At 38.4% G+C, this 24,244-nt stretch overlaps 1 protein-coding gene across 1 annotated transcript in view; it reads left to right on the forward strand.

Annotated features, from left to right (window-relative positions):
* Nucleotides 1-24,244, forward strand: part of GMDS (GDP-mannose 4,6-dehydratase) — a 648,894-nt gene that overhangs the window by 273,936 nt on the left and 350,714 nt on the right. Inside the window, exons 5-6 of the mRNA XM_017497517.1 lie at nucleotides 17,030-17,222; nucleotides 18,035-18,139. Of these exons, the coding sequence (XP_017353006.1) occupies nucleotides 17,030-17,222; nucleotides 18,035-18,139 (298 nt within the window). The remainder of the gene's footprint in view (nucleotides 1-17,029; nucleotides 17,223-18,034; nucleotides 18,140-24,244) is intronic.

Below are 24,244 nucleotides of genomic sequence, written 5' to 3' on the forward strand. Positions count from 1 at the left end.
CAGCCTAAAACTCCTGGGCTCAAGCAGTTCTCCTGCCTCAGCCTCCTGAGTAGCTAGGACCACAGGTGCATGCCACCACATCCAGCTGATTTTTATTTTTTTAAATTGAGATGGAGTTTCGCTCTTGTCACCCAGGCTAGAGTGCAGTGGCACGATCTCAGATTACTGTAACCTCTGCCCCCCAGGTTCAAGCGATTCTCCTACCTCAGCCTCCCAAGTAGCTGGGATTACAGGTGCTCACCACCATGTCCAGCTAATTTTTGTTTTTTGTTTTTTGGTTTTTTTTTGAGATGGAGTCTCACTTTGTCACCCAGGCTGGAGTGCAATGGCTCAATCTCGACTCACTGCAACCTCCGCCTCCTGAGTTCAAGCGACTCTCCTGCCTCAGCCTCCCAAGTAGCTGGGACTACAGGCGCATGCCACCATGCCTGGCTAATCTTATTTTTTTCAGTAGAGATGGAGTTTCACTGTGTTAGCCAGGATGGTCTCGATCTCCTGACCTTGTGGTCTGCCCGCCTCGGCCTCCCAAAATGCTGAGATTACAGATGTAGGCCACCGTGGCTGGCAATTTTTATATTTTTAGTAGAGATGGGGTTTCATCATGTTGACCAGGCTAGTCTGGAACTCCTGACCTCAGGTGATCCATCCACCTCCACCTCCCAAAGTGCTGGGATTACTGGTGTGAGTCACCACACCCAGCCAGGATATGTTCTTTTAATGCCTAATTTATTGAGAGTTTTTACATGAGGGGATTTTGAACTTTATCAAAGGCCTTTTCTGCATCTATTGAGATAATCATATGGTTTATGTCTTTAGTTCTGTTTGTGATAAATCACATTTATTGATTTGCGTATGTTAAACCAACCTTGTATCCTGGGGATGAAGCCAACATGATGGTGGTAGATAAACTTTCAATGTACTGCTATATTCGGTTTGCCAGTATTTTGTTGAGGATTTTTGCATTGATGTTTATCAAGGATATTGGCCTGAAGTTTTCTTTTTTTGTTGTACCTCTGCTGGGTTTTGGTATCAGCATGATGCTGGTTCCCTAGAACAAGTAAGGGAGGAGTCCCTCCTCCTCAATTTTTTGCAATAGTTTTAGTAGAAATGATACCAGTTCCTCTTTGTATCTCTGGTGGAATTCAGCTGTGAATCTGTCTGGTCCTGGGCTTTCTTTGGTTTGGCCACCTCAATTTCAGACTCATTATTGGTCTATTCGGGGACTCAGTTGCTTCCTGGTTCAGTCTTGGGAAAGTGTATGTGTCCAGGAATTTGTCCATTTCTTCTAGATTTTCTAGTTTATGTGCTTTTAGGTGTTTGCAGTATTCTTTGATGGTTGCTTGTATTTCTGTGGGGTCAGTGGTGATATCCTCCTTATCATTTCTGGTTGCATTTATTTGAATCTTTCTTGTCTTCTTGATTTGTCTAGCTAGCAGTCTATTTATTTTATTAATTTTTTTTTCTGAAAACCAACCGGAATTTTTTTGTTTTTGAAGGTTTTTTTATTTCTATCTTCTTTAGTTCAGCTCTGATCTTGGTTATTTCTTGTCATCTCCTAGCTTTGGGGTTTGTTCACTCTTGGCTCTCTAGTTCTTTTAGTTGTGGTGTGAGGTTAATTTGAGATCTTTCTAGCTTTTGTATGTGGGCATTTAGTGCTATAAATTTTTCTCTTAACACTACTTTAGCTGCATTCCAGAGATTGTGGTATGTTGTCTCTTTGTTCTGATTAGTTTCAAAGAACTTCTTGATTTCTGCCTTCCTTATTTATCCAAGAGTTATTAAGGAACAGGTGTTCAATTTCCATGTATTAATAGTTGCGTAGTTTTGAATGAATTTACTAGTCTTGAGTTCTAATTTGATTGGGCTATGGTCTGATTATGATTTCAGTTCTTTTACATTTGCTGAGGAGTGTTTTACCTCTGATTATGTGATTAATTTTAAAATAAGTCTCACATGGCTATGAGAACAATGTCTCTGGGTGGACAGTTCTGTAAATATCTATCAGTTCCGCTTGATCCAGAGCTCAGTTCAGTCCAAAATATTTTTGTTAATTTTCTGTTTTGATGATCTGTCTAATATTATCAGTGGGATGTTAAAGTCTCTTACTATTATTGTGTGGGAGTCTAAGTCTTTTTGAAGGTCTCTAAGAACTAGCTTTATGAATCTGGGTGCTCCTGTATTTAGTGTTTATATATGTAGGCTAGTTAGCTCTTTTTGTTGAATTGATCCCTTTACCATTATGTATGTCCTTCCTTGTCTTTTTCTTTTCTTTTATATTTGTTAGTTTAAAGTCTGTTTTGTCAGAAATTAGGATTGCAACCCCTGCTTTTTTCTGTTTTCTATTTGCTTGATAAATTTTCCTCCATTTCTTTATTTTGAGCCTATGTGTATCTTTGCACATGAGATGGTCTCTTGAACACAGCATACCAATGGGTCAGGGTTTTTTATCCAGCTTGCCATGCTCTGTCTTTTAATTGGAGCATTTAGCCCATTTATGTTTAAGGTAATTGTTACGTGTGGCTTAGAGCCTGTTGTGATGCTAACTGATTATTTTGCAGACCTGTTTATGTGGTTACTTCATAGTGTCACTGGTCTGTGTACTTCAGTATGTCTTTGTAGTGATGGGTAACAGTGTTTACTTTTCATATTTAGTGCTTCCTTCAGGAGTTCTTGCAAGGCAGGTCTGGTGGTGACCAATTTTCTCAGCATTTGTTTGTCTGAAAAGGATCTTATTTCTTTTTCACTTAGGAAGCTTAGTTTGGACAGATATGAATTCTAGATCGGAAAGCCTTTCCTTTAAGAATGTTGAATATTGGCCACCAATCTCTTCTGGCTGGTAGGGTTTCCACTGAGACATCTGCTGTTAGTCTGATGGGCCTCCCTTTGTAGGTGATCTGGCCTTTCCTTCTGGTTGCCCTCAACATTTTTTATTTTATTTTGACCTTGGAGAAATAAAATAAAAATGATGATTTTGTGTCTGCTGATTATGTGTCTTCATGGTCATTTTCTTATGGAGAATCTTACTGGGGTTTTCTGGATTTCCTGAATTTGAATCTTGGCCTATCTGCTAGGTTGAGGAAGTTCTCCTCGATGATAACCTGAAGTATATTTTCCAACTTGGTTCCATTCTCCCCACCTCTTTAAAGTGTCCCAATCAGTTGTTGATTCAGTCTCTTTACATAATCCCATATTTCGGAGAGGTTTTATTTCTTTTCATTCTTTAGTTCTTTTCTTCCTATTTCAGAAAGACAGTTTTCAAGCTCTAAGATGTTTTCTCCACTTGGTCTGTTCTGCTATTAATACTTGTGATTGCACTGTGAAGTTCTTGTAGTGTGTTTTTTAGTTTAGCTCTAACAGGTTGGTTATGTTCCTCTCTAAACTTGCTATTTTGGCTGTCAGATCCTATATATATTGTTTTATCATGATTCTTAGCTTCTTTGCATTGGGTTACAACATGCTTCTTTAGCTCAGCAAAGTTCAGTTTTAGCCAGCCTGTTTCTCTTATTTCAGCCATCTCATCCTCAGCACAGTTCTAAGCCCTTGCTAGAGAAGTGCTACAGTCATTTGGAGGCAAAGGGGCACTCTGACTTATTGAGTTTTTGTTTTGATTTTTTTTTCTCATCTTTGTGGGCTTATTTGCCTTTGATCTTTGAGGCTGCTGACCTTTGGAGGGAGTTCTTATAGTTTTGTTGTTGTTATTTTGTGTTTGTATGTTTGTTTTTAACAGTCTGACCACTCCAGACCCCAGTTGCCTCAGTTTTTCCAGTACCTGTCACCAGCGAAGGCTGTGAAACAGCACAGATGGCAGCTTACCCCTTCCTCTGGAAGCTTTGTCCCACAAGGGTACTGACTGATTGCTGGCCTGAATGCACCTGTAGGAGGTGACTGGAAACCCTGGTTGGAAACCTTACCCACTCAGGAGGAACCAGGATCAGGGACGCACTTAAAAAAACAAACTGGCTGCTTTTTGGTAGAGCAGTTATGGTGCTGGGGATCCCTTCAGCTCCGATTGGTTTGGGCTCTCAAAGGCCCACAGGCTGGGCTGGCTGAGAAGTCCAAATGGCCAAGGCGATAACCTGCCCCATCACTCAGGTACTCTGCCCCAGAGTGAAATTAGAGTTCTGTAGGCCCTTCATAGCATGGGGTAGGAGGGGTGGTTGGAGGCCCGTTGTGGGACTGGTCCCACAAGGAGGAATGTATTCGAGTCCTACTTAAAGAAGCAGTCTGGCCATACCTCTACAAAACAGCTGTGCTATGGTGAGGAACCACCTCTGTCCCAGTTGGCTTGAACTCTGCAAAGCTGGCAGGCTGGAATGGCTGAGTTGTCCAACCAACGCAGGTGGTAGCCCTTTCCTTTTCTAAGCACTCCATCTCAGGGAGAGATCAGAGCTTTGTCCCTAATACATGCTGTTGGGCCTGGCTGGAGGGCCCACCAGGTAGGTCCCTCCCATTAGGGAGGAATGGATTGATGTCCTGCCTAAAGAAGAAGTCTGGCCATGAACCATTTCAGTGAGTTCTCTTTTTTGTTGTTGTTGTCCTGTCATTTTATCTATTCACTAAAGAATTATTAGCTGTTTAGATGCCAGGGTTATTGCTCTCTTTCTACTTTAATGTTATAATAGTGACCATTCTAAATGTAATTATAGTATTCATAAAAGGAAAGTAAAACTTTAAAATAATATTATCATAATGAAGACTATATGATGTTTGCTGTGTCTCAGTCTCCTTATATGCAGCTGAAGTGACTTTTCATTATTTGTTTCCAAATTACTATAATCTGGGTGCTAACTGGCAGCAAACATTAAATCCTCTATTTATCTCTGGATTATCTTCCAACAAATTTTTTTGATCAGCTGATTTTTAATCCCCAGGGCATAGGCCCTTGGCTAAATACCCCTGATATAATCAGTCTTTCTATTCACTCCTGTGCCATCACTCTCTGCCAACAGAGAGCTTGGGGAATGTTAACTCATCCTGGTGTATATATTATCAAAATAACTCAGTTTAAAGTTATAAATATTACAAAATGCATTTGAAAGCTAATTTAATGGCTTAATTTTCAATTATATGTACAACTCTACTGTCATGTTAATGCCTTAGTTTGTTTATGTACTTTTGGAGTTTGTCATTAGGGTCAGTAACCTATTGAATGATCCAAACCATTGAGCAATTGGTTATGTAACAATAATGATTTTAGGTCACATACATGCAGATTTCAAAATGGCCGATGAGAGCTTATTATGTGACTAGATACAGGTTGTAAGAGAGATTTTATGACTTTTCTTCTTTTAGCACATTGTAAAATACTGAAATTTAGTCACTGCCACTTGATTTACAGGAGATATTTTAATCTTCCTTGTTCCATGGACTTCTTCAGCAATCTGGTGAAGTCTATGGATATTCTCAGGATAACGTTTTTAGAGGCATAAAACCAAATACATAGGATTGCAAAGGAAACTGCCTCTTAATTGGTTAATATACTTAAATACCAGATTCGTGATATAATAATAATGTGCCATAACACATTATTATACAAGACCTGGCAGTGGGCTTGGTAAGCACTGGAACTTCAAAGCAGTGATGGGCACAAGTGATGCCTACAGGCATCTGCAGTAACTGTACAATAGTGTTGAAATGACTATTGTCTATTGGTGGAAAGGTCACAAGTACTATTACTACTGAGGATTATGGCTTACATTCAAAATAGAAGGGAATTCTGAATTTCAGATAGAATTTAGTGAAAACAAAGACATGCATCTATGTGCCCTCCTGAGTTTTATCCATGGACCCTGTGAATTCTTGCTTAACTATTCCTGATATAATAAATTGCATTAGGTAGGTTGATTGTTATTTCTGTTCTGTAAAGAATTTCTGTGAGTTTTTCTCTAGAAAAACCTGAATAGTTACTTCTGATGTCATTTTCTTATAGAGAAATCATGACAAGCTTTTTTTTTTGTATTTATCAGCAGCTTATAAATCTCTGTAAAATGGACAGATTAAAGACATATAATATGGCTGATTTCTGATAATTGGAGTCACAGAGTATTTTTAAATTAAGATTTTCTAAAAAAAAAAAACAGACTAAGTTTAATATTTGTTTTAAATAATTCTAACTAATTAGAAAAAATTAGAATTAATTTTAAACTTATTTATGAAAAAGAATGAAAGGCTTTCAGAAATGGGACCAGAGGTTCTCAGAGGATGTGGATGTGGCAAAAAATTGTGACCAAGGAAGTAGAACTGAGTCAGGATGGGGGTACAGAACCCAGCATTTTAGAAATGAAGTTTGTCCAACTCAAGGAATGTTGGTACGGCAACTGTTCTTCCTTTTGGAGTTGGTAAATGAGAAAAGCAGACAGCTTGGTGAGGTTGTTAAAGTGTGGTTGTCCTTCCCGAGCAGTGGCTGAGCCCTTAGAAAAGGCAAGAGTTGGAGGGTGCTGTGAGAGCAGAGCCCCGCATATGATTTCTGCTCTCACTTGTGAGAGCTCCAGTTGGCCTCTGTGGCTAAAATGTAAACACATGACAAAAAACAATACCATTATTTCAACAAGTATTTTCAAGTCCTCCTGTGTGCTAAGAAGTATGGGTGAGAGATGGAAAGCCATAGTCCTCATGGTGTGGAGAGTAAACAGACAGACAGAAGCAGCGTGTGCAGCCTTGCCTGTCATCAGAGTCACTGAGAGCAGGGTGCATTTGGGAATTGTTACCTTGTCCTGTGTAAGCAATGTTCTTATTTCCTATGAGAGCCCTTAGTCTACTTTGAGCATTTCAAAACTCTAATGGAACTATACCTTAATATGCCTTGGGCATACAAAGACAAACAAAGATGTCACCTTTGTTTAGTCTCGTTAGAATTTGTCACTCTCTGGCTGGATGCAGTGGCTCATGCCTGTAATACCAGCACTTTAGGAGGCCGACGTGGATGGATCACGAGGTTGAGAGATGGAGACCATCCTTGCCAACATGGCGAAACCCCACCTCTACTAAAAATACAAAAAAAATAGCTGGGTGTAGTGGTGCCTGCCCATAGTCCCAGCTACTCAGGAGGCTGAGGCAGGAGAATTGCTTGAACCCAGGAGGCAGAGGTTGCAGTGAGCCAGCATTGTACCACTGTACTCCAGCCTGGCAACAGAGTGATATTCCGTCTTAAAAAAAAAAAAAAAAAGAGTTTGTCACTCTGGTGGAGTAACAACCCTATGACTGTATGGTGTTCCAAATTGTAATTATAAAACTTTTTGTAGAATAATACAATTGCAATAGAATAAGGAAAAATCATACAAAATTGGGGTTATGAGTGTGAGGAAGAAAAACTTCTAAACTATAGAGCTGGGCCTTGGGCTGCACTGGAGAAAAATAGAATAGGCTTAGAGTATAACATGTGAGAGGGCCTGGATGAAGTGATGCTGTTCTCTGCTCCAGAGCCATTGCTGGCTCCCTAGTGCCCATTGAACAAACTGTAGACTGGCATATATACTTTGCTCCAGAATAGCTTCTACTTATATTACATAAATATAGGGCTCTATTCCCCAAACTTGACCAGTGTATTTGTATCTCCTTTTCTCATGCTGATGATTCCCCCATTAGAATGTGTCACCCCCTCCTTTCCAACCCCTCACTCCCCCAGACCCTATTCCCACCCCCCCATCCCTGTGGGCCCTACTTTTTCTTTTTAAGTTCAGGGGTACATGTGCAGGATGTGCAAGTATGTTACATAGGTAAACATGTGCCATGGAGGTTTGCTGCACCTATCAACACATCACCTAGGTATTAAGCCCTGCATGCATTAGCTGTTCATCCTGTTGTTCTCCCTCCTTCCACCTCCCTAACAGGTCCAAGTGTGTGTTGTTCCTTTCCCTGTGCCCATGGACCCTACTTTGATCTGTTCATGTCATCTGTCCCTCCTTTGGATCTTTGTACCCCAGCCCCACACTTTATAACCATCTCAGCATGCCTTTCTCAATCCCTGTGGCCTCCCTTTTGTAGCCTTTCCAAATCTCTATCTAATCGACACCGGTAAGGCAGCCTACAGGAGGGCAGGGCAGGGCAAGGCCCTGTCTCTGCCACCTTTGGATTTCCTGGAATCAGAACCTGCAGCCTCCTCGTGGTAGGGTAGCACCTTCTCTTGATTCCTTCCCTGCCCACTGAGCTGCAGTGCTTCTAGATCCACACCTGCCTGGCTCCTATCCAGCTCTGGAGGAGGGAAAAAAAAAAAAGATTTGCATCTGGCCTCAGCTGCTAAGTAAATGTCAGCTCTGCTGAGCTGCTAACTGGGGAAGACTGATTCATGATGGAAAGTAGTGATGTTTTATTGTTGCTGTCCTTGATTAATAACTTTCACTTACAGAGAAGCAGTAAACAGTGCAGCTGCTTGTGTGGTCTTATGCATTTCCAGCTCACTGGTATCATAAGCCTTCTCTTGTGTCTTTGAAATCCAATGTTAGAGGAAAAGATTTTCTGTTCTCTGGTTATTTTTTACCACATTTAGTTCTTTTGCAGACAGATCTCTTTTTCCGACACATATTCGTAGTCAGGAAACTTTGGCTCATTCATTGAGATATTTAAAATGAAATTTGCTCCATATGTAAAGTTTGTTCCATTCTTAATTGTATACTAAAATCATTGGGAAATTATATGCATAAACTTTCAGACTGAATGCTGTCTTATTTATTCCAGTAATATTTCTTGAGTACTCCATGTGACAGGCATTCTTCTAAGTGGTGGGAGCAATGAGAAAAAACAAAGCCCCTAACCTCATGGAGCTTACAAGCTCACTAAACCAATGAAGATGCTGTCGGACTGAGTACTCCAAAGTGAAGCGTGCCAGGGGAGGATAAGGTGAAGGGAGAGATGGCCAGGTCCAGGAAGGACTCTGGGGGGAAGGAAGGGAGGAGTGAACCCTGGGAAACGTTCTGAGTAGAGGGAAGGGGCAACACCCAGGCCCTGAGACAGGAGGAGGTCAGTCTGGAAAGGACAAATCACTTTGAACTTGGAGGCTGCACCACTGAACCATGCGGGACTAAAGAGACAAACAACGTATATTACAAGCAATTTTGCCTATCTTCACATTCCTCCATGTATTCTTCTTGTTTCAGCTGAAAAGCATGAAAAGTGTTTAGCTTTACTCATTAATTTGTTATGGACTTCTCTTCTGCTGTGTTTGAAATGTTTTTCCTTACTAAAATTGTTATCCAGATACTTTCCCTTAATTCATTTACACTTTAGAAAGTAATAGTTCTATTAATATTTGTAGGATAATTTCATCAAATTTGTTATAAACAAATGAAACTTTCCTTCACATGGCTTTCTATGTTAAAATTACAGATGCATTTTTACCTCTGTGTGATTCTTGGGGATTTAATGGTGAGCAGAAATAGTCAAAAGCTCTGCTCCTGTAGAGTTTACATTCTAGTGGGAAGGGGCTGTTTGTGATCTTTTTCGTTTATAACAGCTTTTGCTTTCAGTAGATTTCAGAATTTTAAAAATGTGTGCTCTTTACTTGTATTAACATTTTGGAGTATTTTGAAGTAAGAGCAGTATGTGGGGAAGAAATACAAGGGAGACACAGTGGGGTGGTCCTGGCAAACCACTCACATTCCTAATGACTGTAGCCACCTCTCTCACTCTGAACCCCAAAGTTTACCTCCCAGACTGCCATTTGAGAAAGAGAGCTAGTCTAGCCTGAGAGACTCAGGACCAAGATAAGGAGTTGAACACTATAAACCCCCTAAGAGGGAAGTGGGCTTTGCAGAGAGCTCCAGAATGGTGGCTGATCAGCAGTCTCTCAGGATCATCCAAGATCCTGGCTTCAGGGGTTGAAATGTTACTTGCTGTGCTTCTTGGGAAAAGAATCACAATGTGTGACATTTCTGACTTCAGGGATTAGGTTTGGGTGATCATTTTAAAATATGTAAAATTGTGAGCACTATAGTTATCAACACATGACAACCACTCCACTAATCAGGCACAGTCTTATTTTCTTTTGTACTCATCTAATGTAAGTAATAGTTTGTCACTATTATGACTAGTCAGTATTTTATATGTCAGTAGTGGCGTTTATCTTATCCTACTTGGTTAGAATGCCCTCTTTCATCTGTGTTCAATTTCACATAGTTATAAAATTAACATTTAGTTTTAATGAGCTAGGTGGGGTAAAAGGGCTTAAAGGTCCTGGAATTATTGTTATCATTTGTTTTATTTGCTGTGAGGCCTAGCACAGTGAACTCAGGCCTTCCCTGATGTGACTTTAAATGCACCTGGGATTTACATTCCATTTTGTAGACTATAGAATTGCCATGCGAACTTTTAGCATCTATATCTGGTCTTTCTCAGATCATTTAAAGGACTATTTCTAATTTTCTGTTTGCTTTAAGAAGGTCTATGGTTTATCACGCATCAGTAAATGAGGACAATTCTTTGAGTATCTGTTTATATCTTTGAATGTTGTTAAGAGTATTAGCTTTATATTTGAACTTAAATTTACTGTTTCCTACGACTTTAAATTTTTCTCTTGTTTCTCTGGCTTTACTACTCACCTCTGAGACTGCCTGACTGCACCTTAAGAATGAATATCCAGTCACAGCGTCTTGGATATTTTAGTAACTGTCTCCTCCCACCTGCACTTCAATTATGTCTAAGATTCTTCTTCTGCCCTTTGAGTTCTGATTCTTTATACAGTGTAACTGTTAAAACTATTGTCATTGTTACACTAAAGCTTTGGAATTTATATAGTTTTATCTGTCTTGCCCTTTGAAATATTACCTTTTGTTTCAGTAATATTAAATTATTAACCTTGTTCTATCATTCTGATAGTGCATTTTCTTTCTTACTAGTTTTTTTGTTGTTGTTTTTATTTTGATGTTTGTATATTTGACATTTAAATTTCTCATTAGTTTATACACTGTCTTTATTCACTCAGCAAATACTGTGTCAAGCCACTCTTCAGACGTGGGCGACACCAGTCCTCATGGAGCTTTCATTTTAATGGGGGAGATAAATCATATATAAGTAAACAGATAAAATAAAAGTTTAAAATGAAGGTGAAATGAAGCAGGGTAAAGAGAGGCATGGTTAAGGATAGAATGGCAAGCATGGGATGTTTGGAGAGAGGAAGGCAGGGAAGTGGTGAGGAGCATAGTATACAGAGGGGTCAGTAGTGTGGAGGCTCCAGGCAGGACCAGCTGACACCAGGCCAGGACCACAGTGTGGCCGGAGAGGATGCATCATCGTCGTGGGGGATGAATGTGGTAGGTTATCAGGTCAAGTACCAGGGTGCCAGGTGGGGAAGGACTGAAATTGAGCTAGCTAGAGGCTCCTGTAGTGGTTCCCATGAAAGGTAATGGCAGACTAAATTAAGGTGTGGACTAAGTAGGGGAACTGGTTAGATTTCAGTGAATTGTGCAGGAAAGGAAGTGTTAGGGAAGATTCCTAGGTTTTGTTTGGAATGGGTGCTATTTACAGAAAGGGAGAGGCCATTGGAAAGAAGAGCCTTGGAGACAGCTTCAGAAACCCTGTTTGGGGCCATCTCAGTGTGACATGATGTTAGGCATAACAAGTGGACAGGAAGATAGGAGAGGCCGCTGCTCAAGAGGTCCCCTGGAGGTGGGCCTTTGGGCCCATTTGCACAGATGGTGAATTGAGACCCCAGACTGAGTGACACAACTGCAGGGTGGGTCGGGGACAGAAAGCTCAGCACTGAGCCCGGGGCTGGAGTCAGGGTGCAGGAGACCTGGTAGACCTGTGGGCATTGGCACAAGAGCCTGGAGAACTGATGCTGATAGAATGAGAAGAATGTGGGGATGCCAGAGCCAACTGAAGAAAGTATTTCAAGAAAGGGAGTTTGGGCAGTATTCTGTAGGCTTGCTTTTTGTTTTTTTAAACCAGTCTGATTTTTTGTTCTCCTTATTAGGTAAAATAAGATTTTTATTATTAACTTGGTCTATATGCCTCTGAAAATGTAACTCTCTTTGTGATTGGAAATGTACTTCGTAATCATTCCCATAGTATTGAGAAGATAGAGAAAAGATAATGATTAAAAAAAAAAAAACTACAACAATCAAAACCCTACTCATTTAAGCTCCCAGTTGTAACTGTGGTTTAGTTTCAGGGGTTTCGAAGCTTCTTCTGTAAAGGTCCAGATAGTAAATATTTTCGGCTTCATGGGAAATGCCTGTGTTGCAGCTATTCAGCTCTACTGTCATAGTGTGGAAACAAGCATAGAAAACATGTAAACAAATGAGTGTTTATAGGGCTATGCCCCATAAAACTTAATTACAAAAGCAGGTGGTAGGTCAGATTAGGCCCGTGGGCTGTAGCTCTCTGGACCTTCCATGTTTTTGTGTGTTTCAGAATCACACTTCTGACCTTTAGTTTTACTTAAAAATAATCTTTTTTTTTAAACCTCCGTTTTGTTTTGAGACAGAGTCTAGCTCTGTTGCCCAGGCTGGAGTGCAGTGTCATGATCATGGCTGACTGCAGCCTCAATGTCCTGCATTCAAGTAATCCTTCTGCTTCAGTCTCTTGAGTAGCTGGGACCACTGGTGTGTGCCGCCATGGCCAGCCAATTTTTTTTACTTTTACTTTTTTTTTTTTTTTGGGGGAGACACAGGGCCTTGCTATGTTGCCCAGGCTGGTCTTGGTCTCTGGGGCTCAAGTGATCCTTTGCGCTCAGCCTCCCAAAGTGTTGGGACTACAGGTGTGAGCCACTGTGCCTAGCCAACACTTCTAACCTTTAGGAGTTGATTAGTTACAACATACTGTTCAGATTTTCTTTTCTAAGGAAACCACTTAATTTGTTACTTTATATTATAAAACACTTTGTAATCATTTTATTAGCCAGTCTTATCCTGTAGCAAGTTGAATATCCAACACATGTGCTTAATTCTCTCTGGAGTTACCAAAAAATTTGCAAACATGCAACCATCCTTCCCCCCATGCTCCCCTATCTAATTTACTATCTTTAGTCTAACAATGTTTAATTATTTTCCATGAGTTATGTGCTCCGAATAATAATGTATTAGTTATCTAAATTGGATTCCCTAGCATAAGTGAAAACTTTTAGGTTGTACAGTTTCCTTATTCTATATTCTAATGGTTAAGGTGCTTATGTGAGGACGTTTGGTTCACTGTGAATGTAACATATCCATATATAATATATTCACTGTATGGAACATTCACCCTGAATATAATAGGTGGTGCCATCACTTGCTGTGTAGCTTCTTTGTTTTGATACAAATACTTACCTGTTCTTAGGATTAAATAATATATACTTGCAAAATGCTCAGAATGATGTGTTTGTCTGATACTGAGTATTTAAAAAGTACTAGCTATTCCTTCTTGGAGCTGATTAGGCAGCATATATATAAATGAAAAACTAGTCAAGGAAAGAGAAAAAAAAACTCATAACATTCTCATTGTTGTTCAAATTTGACTGGTCCCTTGAAAAAGACTGCAAATACCATGGGATGGGAACTTATACCTAAAAATATTTTGAGTACAGACATTTGGTGTCAGAGAAGATCTTCAGGATCATCTAGTTTAAGGTGTCTTAATCTACAATCCACAAATCTCTAGAAAGAGTAGGCAATTGTTTGTCTGTGTGTGTGCGTGTGTGTGTTTCTCATCAGAGCTTCCGGTTTTTATGAGACCCTCGCGGAGGGAATGGCTGAATCCTGCTTTTGCGGTGAGCATCATCCAGGGACTCCCTTGGAGTCCTGGTTCTGCTGCTCCTAGGCAGTGTGGCTTTTGGCACACTGAATCTCAGGACCTAGTTTCTATTTCTCCTAGGATTGTTATAAAGTTCAAACAAAAGCACTTTTGAATTGTAAAGTGCCACATAAATTATAATCGTGGCACTGTTGTGGGGAGGAAACTGTAGCCTGCAGACGTGGTTGAGTGATCTGCTCAATGGCCACTACCAGTGGTCCCAAAACCCTGAAACTCCCTCCCAAGTTCTTCTAAATGCACTATTTCCTCAACACAAGGCTGTGGTTTTTCCTAAAAACAGAATGACTCAGTGCAAAGACCATTCAACAGAGAAAAACTGATCTTTTCAACAAATGGTGCTGAGACAACTAGGTAGCCATTTGCAAAAAATGAAGTTTGGACCCCTAACCAAACACAAAATTTAACTCAAATGTATCATAAAATTAAATGCATGAGACAAAACTATAAAACTCTTGGAATGAAACATTAGGAGTAAATCTTCATGATCTTGGGTTAAGTGTTCTTAGATATAACATTGAAAGCACATGCAACAAAAGAAAAAGTAGATAAATGGGACTTCTGTGCTCCATAAGATACCAGTAAGAAAGTGAAAAGACCTTAGCCCAGCTCTGTAGCACATGCCTGTATTTCCAGCTATTAAGCAAGAGGCTGAGGTAGGAGGATCGCTTGAGCAGGGTTTTAGGCTATAGTTTGCTATGATTATGCCTGTGAATAGCCACTGCACTCCAGCTTGGGCAACATAGTGAAATCCTGTCTTTAAAAAAGAGAAATAAAAAGGCAACCAACCATCATAATGGGAGGAAAGATTGCAAGTCATATATTTGATAAGGGACTTGAATTCAGAATATATATACATATGTATATGTATGTATGTGTGTGTGTGTGTGTGTGTGTGTGTGTGTATATATATACCTTTTACAACTCAACAAATGACCCAATTTAAAAATGGCTAAAGGCTTCAAATACACATTTCTACAAAGATAAGATACAAATGGCCAATAAGCATATGAAAAGGTGCTGAATATTATTTATTAGGAAAAAGAAAATTAAAACCACAATGAGCTACCACTTCATACCACTAGGATGGATATGATAAAAAAGGCCACAACAAGTCTAAGTAGGATGTGGAGACATTGGAACTCTTATTCATTGAAGGTAAGAATGTGAAATGATGCAGCCATTTTGGAAAACAATCTGGTAGTTCTTCAAAATGTTAAATATAGTGTTACTGTATGACCCAGTGACTACATTCCTGGGTATATAACCAACCAAAGTGAAAAACATGGTAAGTGAAAGAATTCAGTCACTAAAAACCATCTATTATATGATTCTATTTGTATGAAATGTCCACAGTAGGTGAATACATAGTGTGACAGGGCTGTTGGGGTCAGAGTTGGAGTTGGGGACCAGGGAGTGGCTGCTGATACTAGGTACTGAGGTACTGAGTACTAGGTATTGAGTTTCCTTTTGGGGTGATGAAAATATGCTGGGCTTAGATGATGTTGATATTTGCGCATACTGCTATGAATATGCTAAAAACCACTGAACTGTAAACTTTTAAAAGGGTGAATTTTATGGGTATAAATTATATCTTAACAAACTGTTATGAGAAAAGAATATAAATAATAACAGGGTTCTAAATTTGCCTTCTTGGCTTTGAAAGGTTGTGGATGCAACATACATTTTTTCTTTTGAGTTCCTGGCGGTTACATGACCTTTACTCACAGGCCTAAATGATGTGAATCTAGTGGTCTAAATAGGGTCCCTGGTGAGCAGCTTCCTGAATACCATTTGCATGTGCCAGGCGACAGCTTCTGTTCCAGGGCATACATGCAGGACCCAGCAGTAAGGAAGGCCAGTGACTTTATCCCTCAAAGGGTTTTTTCCAGGTGAGGATTCACGAGACAGCAGGAGAAGCCTGTTTGCACTTTGCCCAGCGATATTAGCCTGTGCATACACCAGTGACAAAGATTTTGAGCTTTATTGTAGGGGATTTAATATTAGGCTATTTTGTTCATTATGTGTAAGTAGAACAATTTAAGAAAGTATATTCGTCACATTTGTTTTTAAAAAGTGCTCCAAAGAACTGCAAAATATTGAATTATTCTTCAACATTCTCTTAGAAGTTAGCTTATACATTAGTGTCTTGAAGTATCCTCTGTCTCATACTAGAAAAAAAGTATACATTCATGTAATAGATTATAAAGTCATTATTATACCTTTAAAATAGAAAATAAAACAACCCTTTTAAAATTCAGCTGTGTTCTTAAGCACATGTTGTGAAACTTCTCTGTACATAAAAATTAATTAAGGCTCATTAAAATATAAATTTCAATCATTGGAGAAGACAGTGTGGCAATTCCTCAAGGATCTAGAAATAGAAATACCATTTGACCCAGCAGTCCCATTACTGGGTATGTACCCAAAGGATTATACATTATTCTTTTATAAAGACACATGCACCCGTATGTTTATTGCGGTGCTGCTCACAATAGCAAAGACTTGGAACCAGCCCAAATACCCATTGATGATAGACTGGATAAAGAAAAGAAAATGTGACACATATACACCGTGTAATACTATGCAGCCATAAAAAGGATGAGTTCATGTTTTTTGCCAGGACGTGGATGAAGTTAGAAGCCATCATTCTCAGCAAACACAAGAACAGAAAACCAAACACCCATGTTCTCACTCATAAGTGGGAGTTGCACAGTGAGAACACATTGACATAGGGAGGGGAACATCACACACTGGGGCCTGTCGGGGGTAGGGGACTAGGATAGCATTAGAAGAAATACTTAATGTAGATGACAGGTTGATGGGTACAGCAAACCACCATGGCACGTGTATACCTGTGTAACAAACCTGTGTGTTCTGCACATGTACCCCAGAACTTAAAGTGTAATAATCATAAAAATAAATACAATAAAAAATAAAAATGTAAATTTCCTAGGTCCCCACCCCAAAGAGATTGGTTCAAACTGAATTTTTAAGGAATGCCCCAGATAATTTTGAGGAATAGGGTTTGCCCTATAATAAACCTGCCTTAGAGACCCTAGCCTGGAATTAGGAGTAGTAGGACAGCGGTTCAAGTGTTCTTCACATTACCATAGGTAATTAATAGGAATTAAGATATTTTTAGCCATTTGATATTTAAGTAGATGACATCCACATTCTTATTGTGGTCTTAGAAAATAACATTTTTTCACCAAAATTTCACAGCGTGTGAATTGTAGTCTTTGTCCCTGCTGACACCTTTGTGCTGTGAAGCTATTAATGCAGCTCTGTCTCCGTCTGCTTTTTCCAGATTTCCTTTGACCTCGCTGAGTACACTGCCGACGTTGATGGAGTTGGCACTCTACGACTTCTGGATGCAGTTAAGACTTGCGGCCTTATCAACTCTGTGAAGTTCTACCAAGCTTCAACAAGTGAACTTTATGGGAAAGTGCAGGAAATACCCCAGAAGGAGACCACCCCTTTCTATCCCCGGTCACCCTATGGTGAGAATGCTTGTGCACACTTCAGCATGTGTATGGCATTATCTCTGGGTGTAGGGGGTGTGTGTTTCTTCTTTCATTCTGTTCATGTCTCATGGCTGAAGTCATTTGGGTGTGAGGTTAACATTAAGGTAGACTAAAGTGACTGAACTTGTTGAGAAGCATACCTTTATATGTTGCTAACTACAAGTACTTGCTGCCATTGCCTTCAGGTCGAAATTACCATCTCACTTCACCAACCCATGTTCGTTCAACCCTTCCATACAGATCACTTTAAATGGAAAATCAGACCCTATATGATTCTTTTTCTAAACTATTGTGAGATTGTACTGAAGTGATAAGGTTTCCTGTTTTTTTATTTTCCATGAAAGTTTCCTTGAATACAAAAGCTTTTTTTTTTTTTTAAAAAAAAAGACTATTATGTCTAATATATTTATAAAGAAAATATTAATAAAAGACTTTAGTGATAAAATTTCAAAGCATTTGCAATGTTAAGATCTCCAATTTATTCCACTCTAATTCCTCAAAAGTTAAAAAAGGAGAGAGAGAGAGAAAGAATAAGACCTAAGAAAGATTCAATCAATTAGAATGTCAAATAGTGCACTGTGCGTATTACAAAAGTAAGGAAATTCTTAAAGTATTTTCTGGTGAACATGATTAACTAGCATAAGAACTTTTGTCTTTGGCTTTTGATACTTTTTTGTATTTTGATACATTACAAATTATGATTTTGGCAAATTGTTACTGTTTCAGATGGGTGAAAATCACTGTCTTTTATAATAAACTTCATTACTTTAAAAAAATTATTCCAACAGGGGCAGCAAAACTCTATGCCTACTGGATTGTGGTGAACTTCCGTGAGGCGTATAATCTCTTTGCAGTGAATGGCATTCTCTTCAATCATGAGAGTCCCAGGAGAGGTTAGTAAATATATTAACTGAAAAGGGAATTTTAGACTTTAACAACAACAAGAAGAAGAAGTTACATTTATATGTGGTTCATGAGCTATAGAGACTGAAAAATTTCCTATCTGTATCTAATTATTATGAATGTCAGAATGGCAAATGAAGAAATGTATATCCAGCCTTAGTTTTTTGTAATTTTATTTTGAGTTTGTGGGGTTTTAAATTTAACATTCAAAACTGAACAGTGTTCCAGTTTTACCATTTTCATTAGCAGGTCTTATCAAGCATGTTTTCAACCTGAGTATTAGGAAGCTTCTGTATGAATTCACAGGAATAAGTAGTAAACTAATGATTGTTCTTAGAAGTTATTCCTATTCAGATAGACTCAATTTGTAGAATCTATATTATTTTTTTACTTTGATTTTAATTTTAATTTAAAATCATAATTTAATTTTAATTTCTGGATTACTTATGCTTTTTAAAATAAATTTTAAATCAGTTTTTTAAACAAAATTTTTGAAAATTGACACATATTTTTATGGAGTACATGGTAATGTTTTGAAACAAACAATGTATAGTGATCAAATCAGAGTAATTAGCATGTCTGTCACCTCAGACATTTATTGTATGCTTGTGTTAGGAACATTTAAAATTGTCTTTTCTAGCTAATTGAAAAATACTTAATATTATGATAAACTAGAGAGTACTCTATGGAATACTAGAATTTAATGTGTCTATCTAGCTGTAATTTTATGTCCATTAAGAAATCTCTCCTTATTCCCCACTTCCCTGAAGTCAGCTCTTATATTTAGAAGTATTATCAGGTATTTTTGGAAAACCATATTTGTTTGCATTGGCTTGTTGCCTTTTCAGAGTTGTTGATGAGACTACAGCAATGTGCTAGTTCTCTTGTTCCCAGTATTAAGTTTTAAGTAAGAAAATGTGTATCCCCATCATTACTTCTGATTTACTGAAGCATGAGAAAGCTTTACAAAGCATGCACATGTTTTACAAAGTAAAAATTATCTGTAAACTTTCCAAGAAGTTTTATTAAATTTCACTATCATTTAGATTTTTAGTCTGAGAATAAATGAGAAGTCCAATGTTATAAGTTGTTTCATGACCAACAACTAATAATGTAATGCCTATAATTTTTCAGTGAAATTTTATGTGACTATATAGCTACCTAATTAAACCAACAAGCCATGAAGAAAGATTAAAGTGACAGGCTTATAAAGGTATCTTTAGCGTGAGTACATTTTTATTTTATAATTGCTTAAGTTAAAAATTCTCATGATGGGCTGTTAAAGCATAAGAACCTAGCCTGTCATCATGTTGCCTCAAAGGAAAACAAGTTCACCAACAGTGAGAAAGAATTCTTTAATGAATTTTGTGGTTCTGGGTGCCAGTGGTAAGGGGGAAGGGAAAAGGAAGATCCTAGCTGTTGTTGCCTGCAGCATGTGGTATGAGGGCGCCCACAGAGCCTGCTCACTCCTGGTAATCCCTGCCCCTTTCTCACAAACATGTTCATACACATTGTTTGGCTTTCTGTGTTCTTCCTCCTTCAACTTTTCCACCTGCAAAAAAATAAAATAAAAGTTAATTATTGTGGATCAGATCAGGATAGGGAAAAGTATTCCTGGGTTGTAAACTGAAAAAAGATAAATTTAAATATAACTCCCTAATTCTCTGTTTGTGTACCTTATAATGAGAACTATTTTTTTGTCTTTGTAGATGTTAACCACTGAAAAAAAAATATTTTAAGGCCTGGCACAGTGCCCATACCTGTAATCCCAGCACTTTGGGAAGCCAAATTGGGGGAATCACTTGAGGCCAGAGTTCGGGACCAGCCTGGGTAACATAAGTAAGATCCCATCTCTCCAAAAAATAAAAAACAAATCAGCCAGGTCTGGTCACGTGTGCCTGAAGTCCTAACTACTTGGGAAACTGAGTTGGGAAGATTCTTTGAGTTCAGGAGTTCGAGGCTGCAGTGGTCTGTAATTGTGACACTGAACTCTAGCCTGAGCAACATAATGAGACCCCCATCTCTTAAAAAAGATTGTTTTAAGGTAATAAAAATATTTTTAAAGTAATACTTCTTCATTTAAAAGAAAATTTTAAAGTAAAAGTTTCCATCCTTATAACTTCCAGCCCTATCCTCAGACCCACTGTTAACATTCTTTCAGAAAAATTCTGTGTATCTTTAAACATATAAAGAGAATTCTGCTCTACATATTCTTCTGTACCTTCAGGCTTCCATGAAATATCTTTAGGAACTTGACCTTAACTATAGCATACATCATTTTGTTTTGTTTTATTACGTGCCTGGAAATCAATGGTATCACATTTTTAACTATATAATCAAATAATGAGAAAAAGGTATATGTGAAAATGATATTAATACTTTGATATCTAATGCCTGCTATTTACAGCATTTCTTAAAACCTGATAATTAATTTTCATATTAAATTAATCTGACAGTAATGTTTTGCCAACATTAATTGTTGTTTTCTGAGGAGATTTCTTTTCCAGACTGAGAATTCCGTAATGGCAGGACTGTGTTGTATTTGTACCTCTCCAGCTCCAAGCAGTGCCTAATTGCTAATAAACATTCAGTAAATATTTTTAAGTGAATGAATAAATGAATATCTCATGTTTCAGTAGCACCTTACTAATTTGAAAGCTAGGTGATCTGAATTACAGAAAAGTAGAAATTTATACATATTTACAAATATTTTGTTGATTTTACTCATATAAAGTTAATAAACGATTTTGAGGTAAAGGTTCATTCTGATATACATTAATAAACAATACATTCATTTTTTGTTAATAGTCTTTGTACACCTAGAATTTCCTGTGGTACTTTGAGTTTATTTTCTTAAGTTGTTTGAGCGTTTACACAGCAGTCTTCTTGTTCCCTGTTATTACATAGTGTGGAAAAACCTTGGTAAACCTCAATCTAGTCCTAGGTATCTAATCACACATTCAGAATTTGTAGAGCCCAAGTTGATGCAGTGTTTTGGGGCCATATACGTTTTCTCTAACAAAGTATAATTGTCAAAAATCCCCTCTCATTGCATGAATAACATTTAATGATAGTTTCTGACATTCAAAAATAAAAAGTATTTTTAAATCTAATGAAAGGCTAAACCAGAAGTTGGTAACCTAGGACTCATGGGCCAAAACTGGCCTGCCAACCTAGTTTTGAAAATAAAGTTCTATTTTAACACAGGAAGATGCACTTGTTTATATATCATCTATGGCTGCTTTCACCTATGGAGTACTGTAGTGTGCAGAGCCTGAAATATTTGTTGCCTGGGCTTTTAAGAAAACATTAGCTGGCCCCAGCTGTAGACAGATCCTCAGCGTCTGAGAAACTATCACTTGGGTTGATTGTGGGTTTCTTGAAGGTAGCGTCTTTTAGAAAGACTTCCTATAAATATTAAAGAGAATAGTGAACTAGTTAAGCAGAATTCCTGAAGTACTTTGGCTGGTTGGGGTTAGCCAAGTTGGGAATGCAAAGGAAAAGTTCTTGATGTCACCAATCATCTTATGTACGAGAGGGAGATCGGCTGTGACGGGGAGAATAGCCTGGTGATGCTCTGCTTCTCCTTGAGGAGTAACTGCGACTCCTGTTGTTGCTGCTGCTACGCCTTCTGCTGTGACTATGGCTTCGAGATCGAGATCTTCCATAACTTGGACTTCTGGGCCCATCAGCTTTAACCCAGATGTAGGCAGTTTCTCCCTCCTGGGATCTAAACTTAGCGTTAATCCAGTTTTCGAACTATATAGGTCATATGTTCTTTCCATACAAACTCCATGACACCAGTGCCATCTCGGTAAACATCAGCATAACATATATCACCTGCTTCACGCATGTGATCCTTTAAATCCTGCCAGCTTCCACTTGGAGGCAGTCCAGAGACAACCACTCTGTTTTCAGACCTCCTGGATGGGGGGCCATAGCGAAATTAAAAGTGCTACTTCAGAGAACATTATCAGTGATAACAAAGCAAGATAGCCTTATTGCTGATACAGGGAAAGTTCTTGTGGGCTGGATAGTAAATCAAATCAGCCACAATGTTCTGTTAATCAAAGCCTAACCCAGAACAAGGCCCAAACACTTTTTAATTCTATGAAGGTGTGAGAAGTGAGGAAACAGAAGAAGAGAAGTTGGAAGCTAGCAGAAGTTGTTTCAGGCGGCTTAAGCCAGGAAGCCGTCTCCACAACATGAAAATGCAAGGAAAAATCACATTTGCTGATGGAGAAGTTGCAGCAGGTTATCCAGAAGATCTAGCTGAGGTCATTGATAAAGGTACCTACACTAAACAGATTTTTGCTGTATACGAAATAGCCTTCTATTGGAAGAAGATGCCATCAGGGACTTTCATAGCTAGAAAGAAGTCAGTATTTGGCTTCACAGCTTGAAAAGACAGGCTGGCTCTCTTGTTAGGGACTAATGCAGTGAGCTGGTGACTTTAAGTTGATGCCAGTGCTCATTTAGCTATTTAAAATTTTAGGACCCTTAAGAATTATGCTAAATTTACTGTGCCTATGCTCTATGAGATAGCCTAGATGACAGCACATCTGTTTACAGCATAGTTTACTGAAATTTAAAACCCATTGTTGCTACTTACTACTCCAAAATGAGATGTCATTCAAAATATTGTGCTCATTGACAGTGCACCTGGTTACCCAAGAATCTGATGGAAATGTACAAGGAGACTAATGTTGTTTACATGTCTGCTAACACAACGTCCATTTTGCAGCACACAGATCAAGGAGTAATTTTGACTTTTCGAGTCTTAATTTTTAAGAAATACACTTTTTAAGGCTATAGCTGCCATAGATAGTGTTTTCTCTGATGAATATGAGCAAAGTAAATTGAAAAGTTCGTGTAAAGAACTTGCCATTCTTGAAACCATTAAGAACATTGTTGATTCATGGGAGGAAGTTCAAATATCAACATTAACAGGAGTTTGGGAAAAATAGATTTTATCCCTCATGGATGACTTAGAGGGTTTTGAAACTTATGTGGAGGAAGTAGATGCAGATGTGGGGGAAATAGCAAGAGAGCTAGAATTAAAAGTAGAACCTGAAGATGTGACTGCTTTTGTCAGGTGCAATCTCCTAATAAAGCTTTCACAGATGAGGAGTTGCTTCTTATGGATGAACAAAGAATGTATCTTCTTAAAATGGAATCTGCTCCTGGTGAAGATGCTGTGAATGTTATTGAAATAAAACAAAGGGTTTAGAATACTATGTAAGTTTCATGCCTTTGTTAAAGCAGCAGCAAGGTCTGAGAGGATTGACTCCACTTTTGAAACAAATTCTACTGTGGGTAAATGCTATTACACAGCACTGCATGCTACAGAGAAATCTTTCTTGAAAAGAGCCAGTCATAGCAACAGACTTCATTGTTGTCTTAGTGTAAGAAATTGCCACAGCCACTCCAGCCTTCAGCAACCACCATCCTGATCGGTTAGCAGCCATCAACATTGAGGCAAGACCTTCTACGAGCAAAAGGCTCAGATGGTCATTAACGTTTTTCAGTGATAAAGTATTTTTTAATTAAGCTTGTACAGGAGTTTTTTAAACATACTCTTATTACACACTTAATAAGCTGCTTTTTCCTCTTGCATTCTTTCTTCAAACCTGAAATTCAGCATCTACCTGGCTATTCCATTACATATCTCTATTTTTATATTTACATATACATGGTATTCTTTTTGCTGCAAATGTGGATATAATGATAGCTTTCTATTGGAAATACAGATTTATGTTCTCTATGATTCTCCATTTAGGGAAGAAGGTTCTGTTTATTATCTCAAACTATTTAATATCTATGAGAAAATTGACATGTACAAAATTTTTCTTGCCTTACTACATTTGTTTGAAAAACTGAACAGTTAATAAGACTTGTCATAAAGATGTTAATTATTATATAAGTTGTAAACTATGGGAAAAATACTGAGTAGTTTTTTAATTATTTAAAACTAGTTCAGCCGGGCGCGGTGGCTCAAACCTGTAATCCCAGCACTTTGGGAGGCCGAGGCGGGTGGATCACGAGGTCAAGAGATCGAGACCATCCTGGTCAACATGGTGAAACCCCGTCTCTAC

The sequence above is a fragment of the Cebus imitator genome, unplaced genomic scaffold (genome assembly GCF_001604975.1).
Source record: "Cebus imitator isolate Cc_AM_T3 unplaced genomic scaffold, Cebus_imitator-1.0 Scaffold231, whole genome shotgun sequence".
Lineage (NCBI taxonomy): Eukaryota > Metazoa > Chordata > Mammalia > Primates > Cebidae > Cebus > Cebus imitator.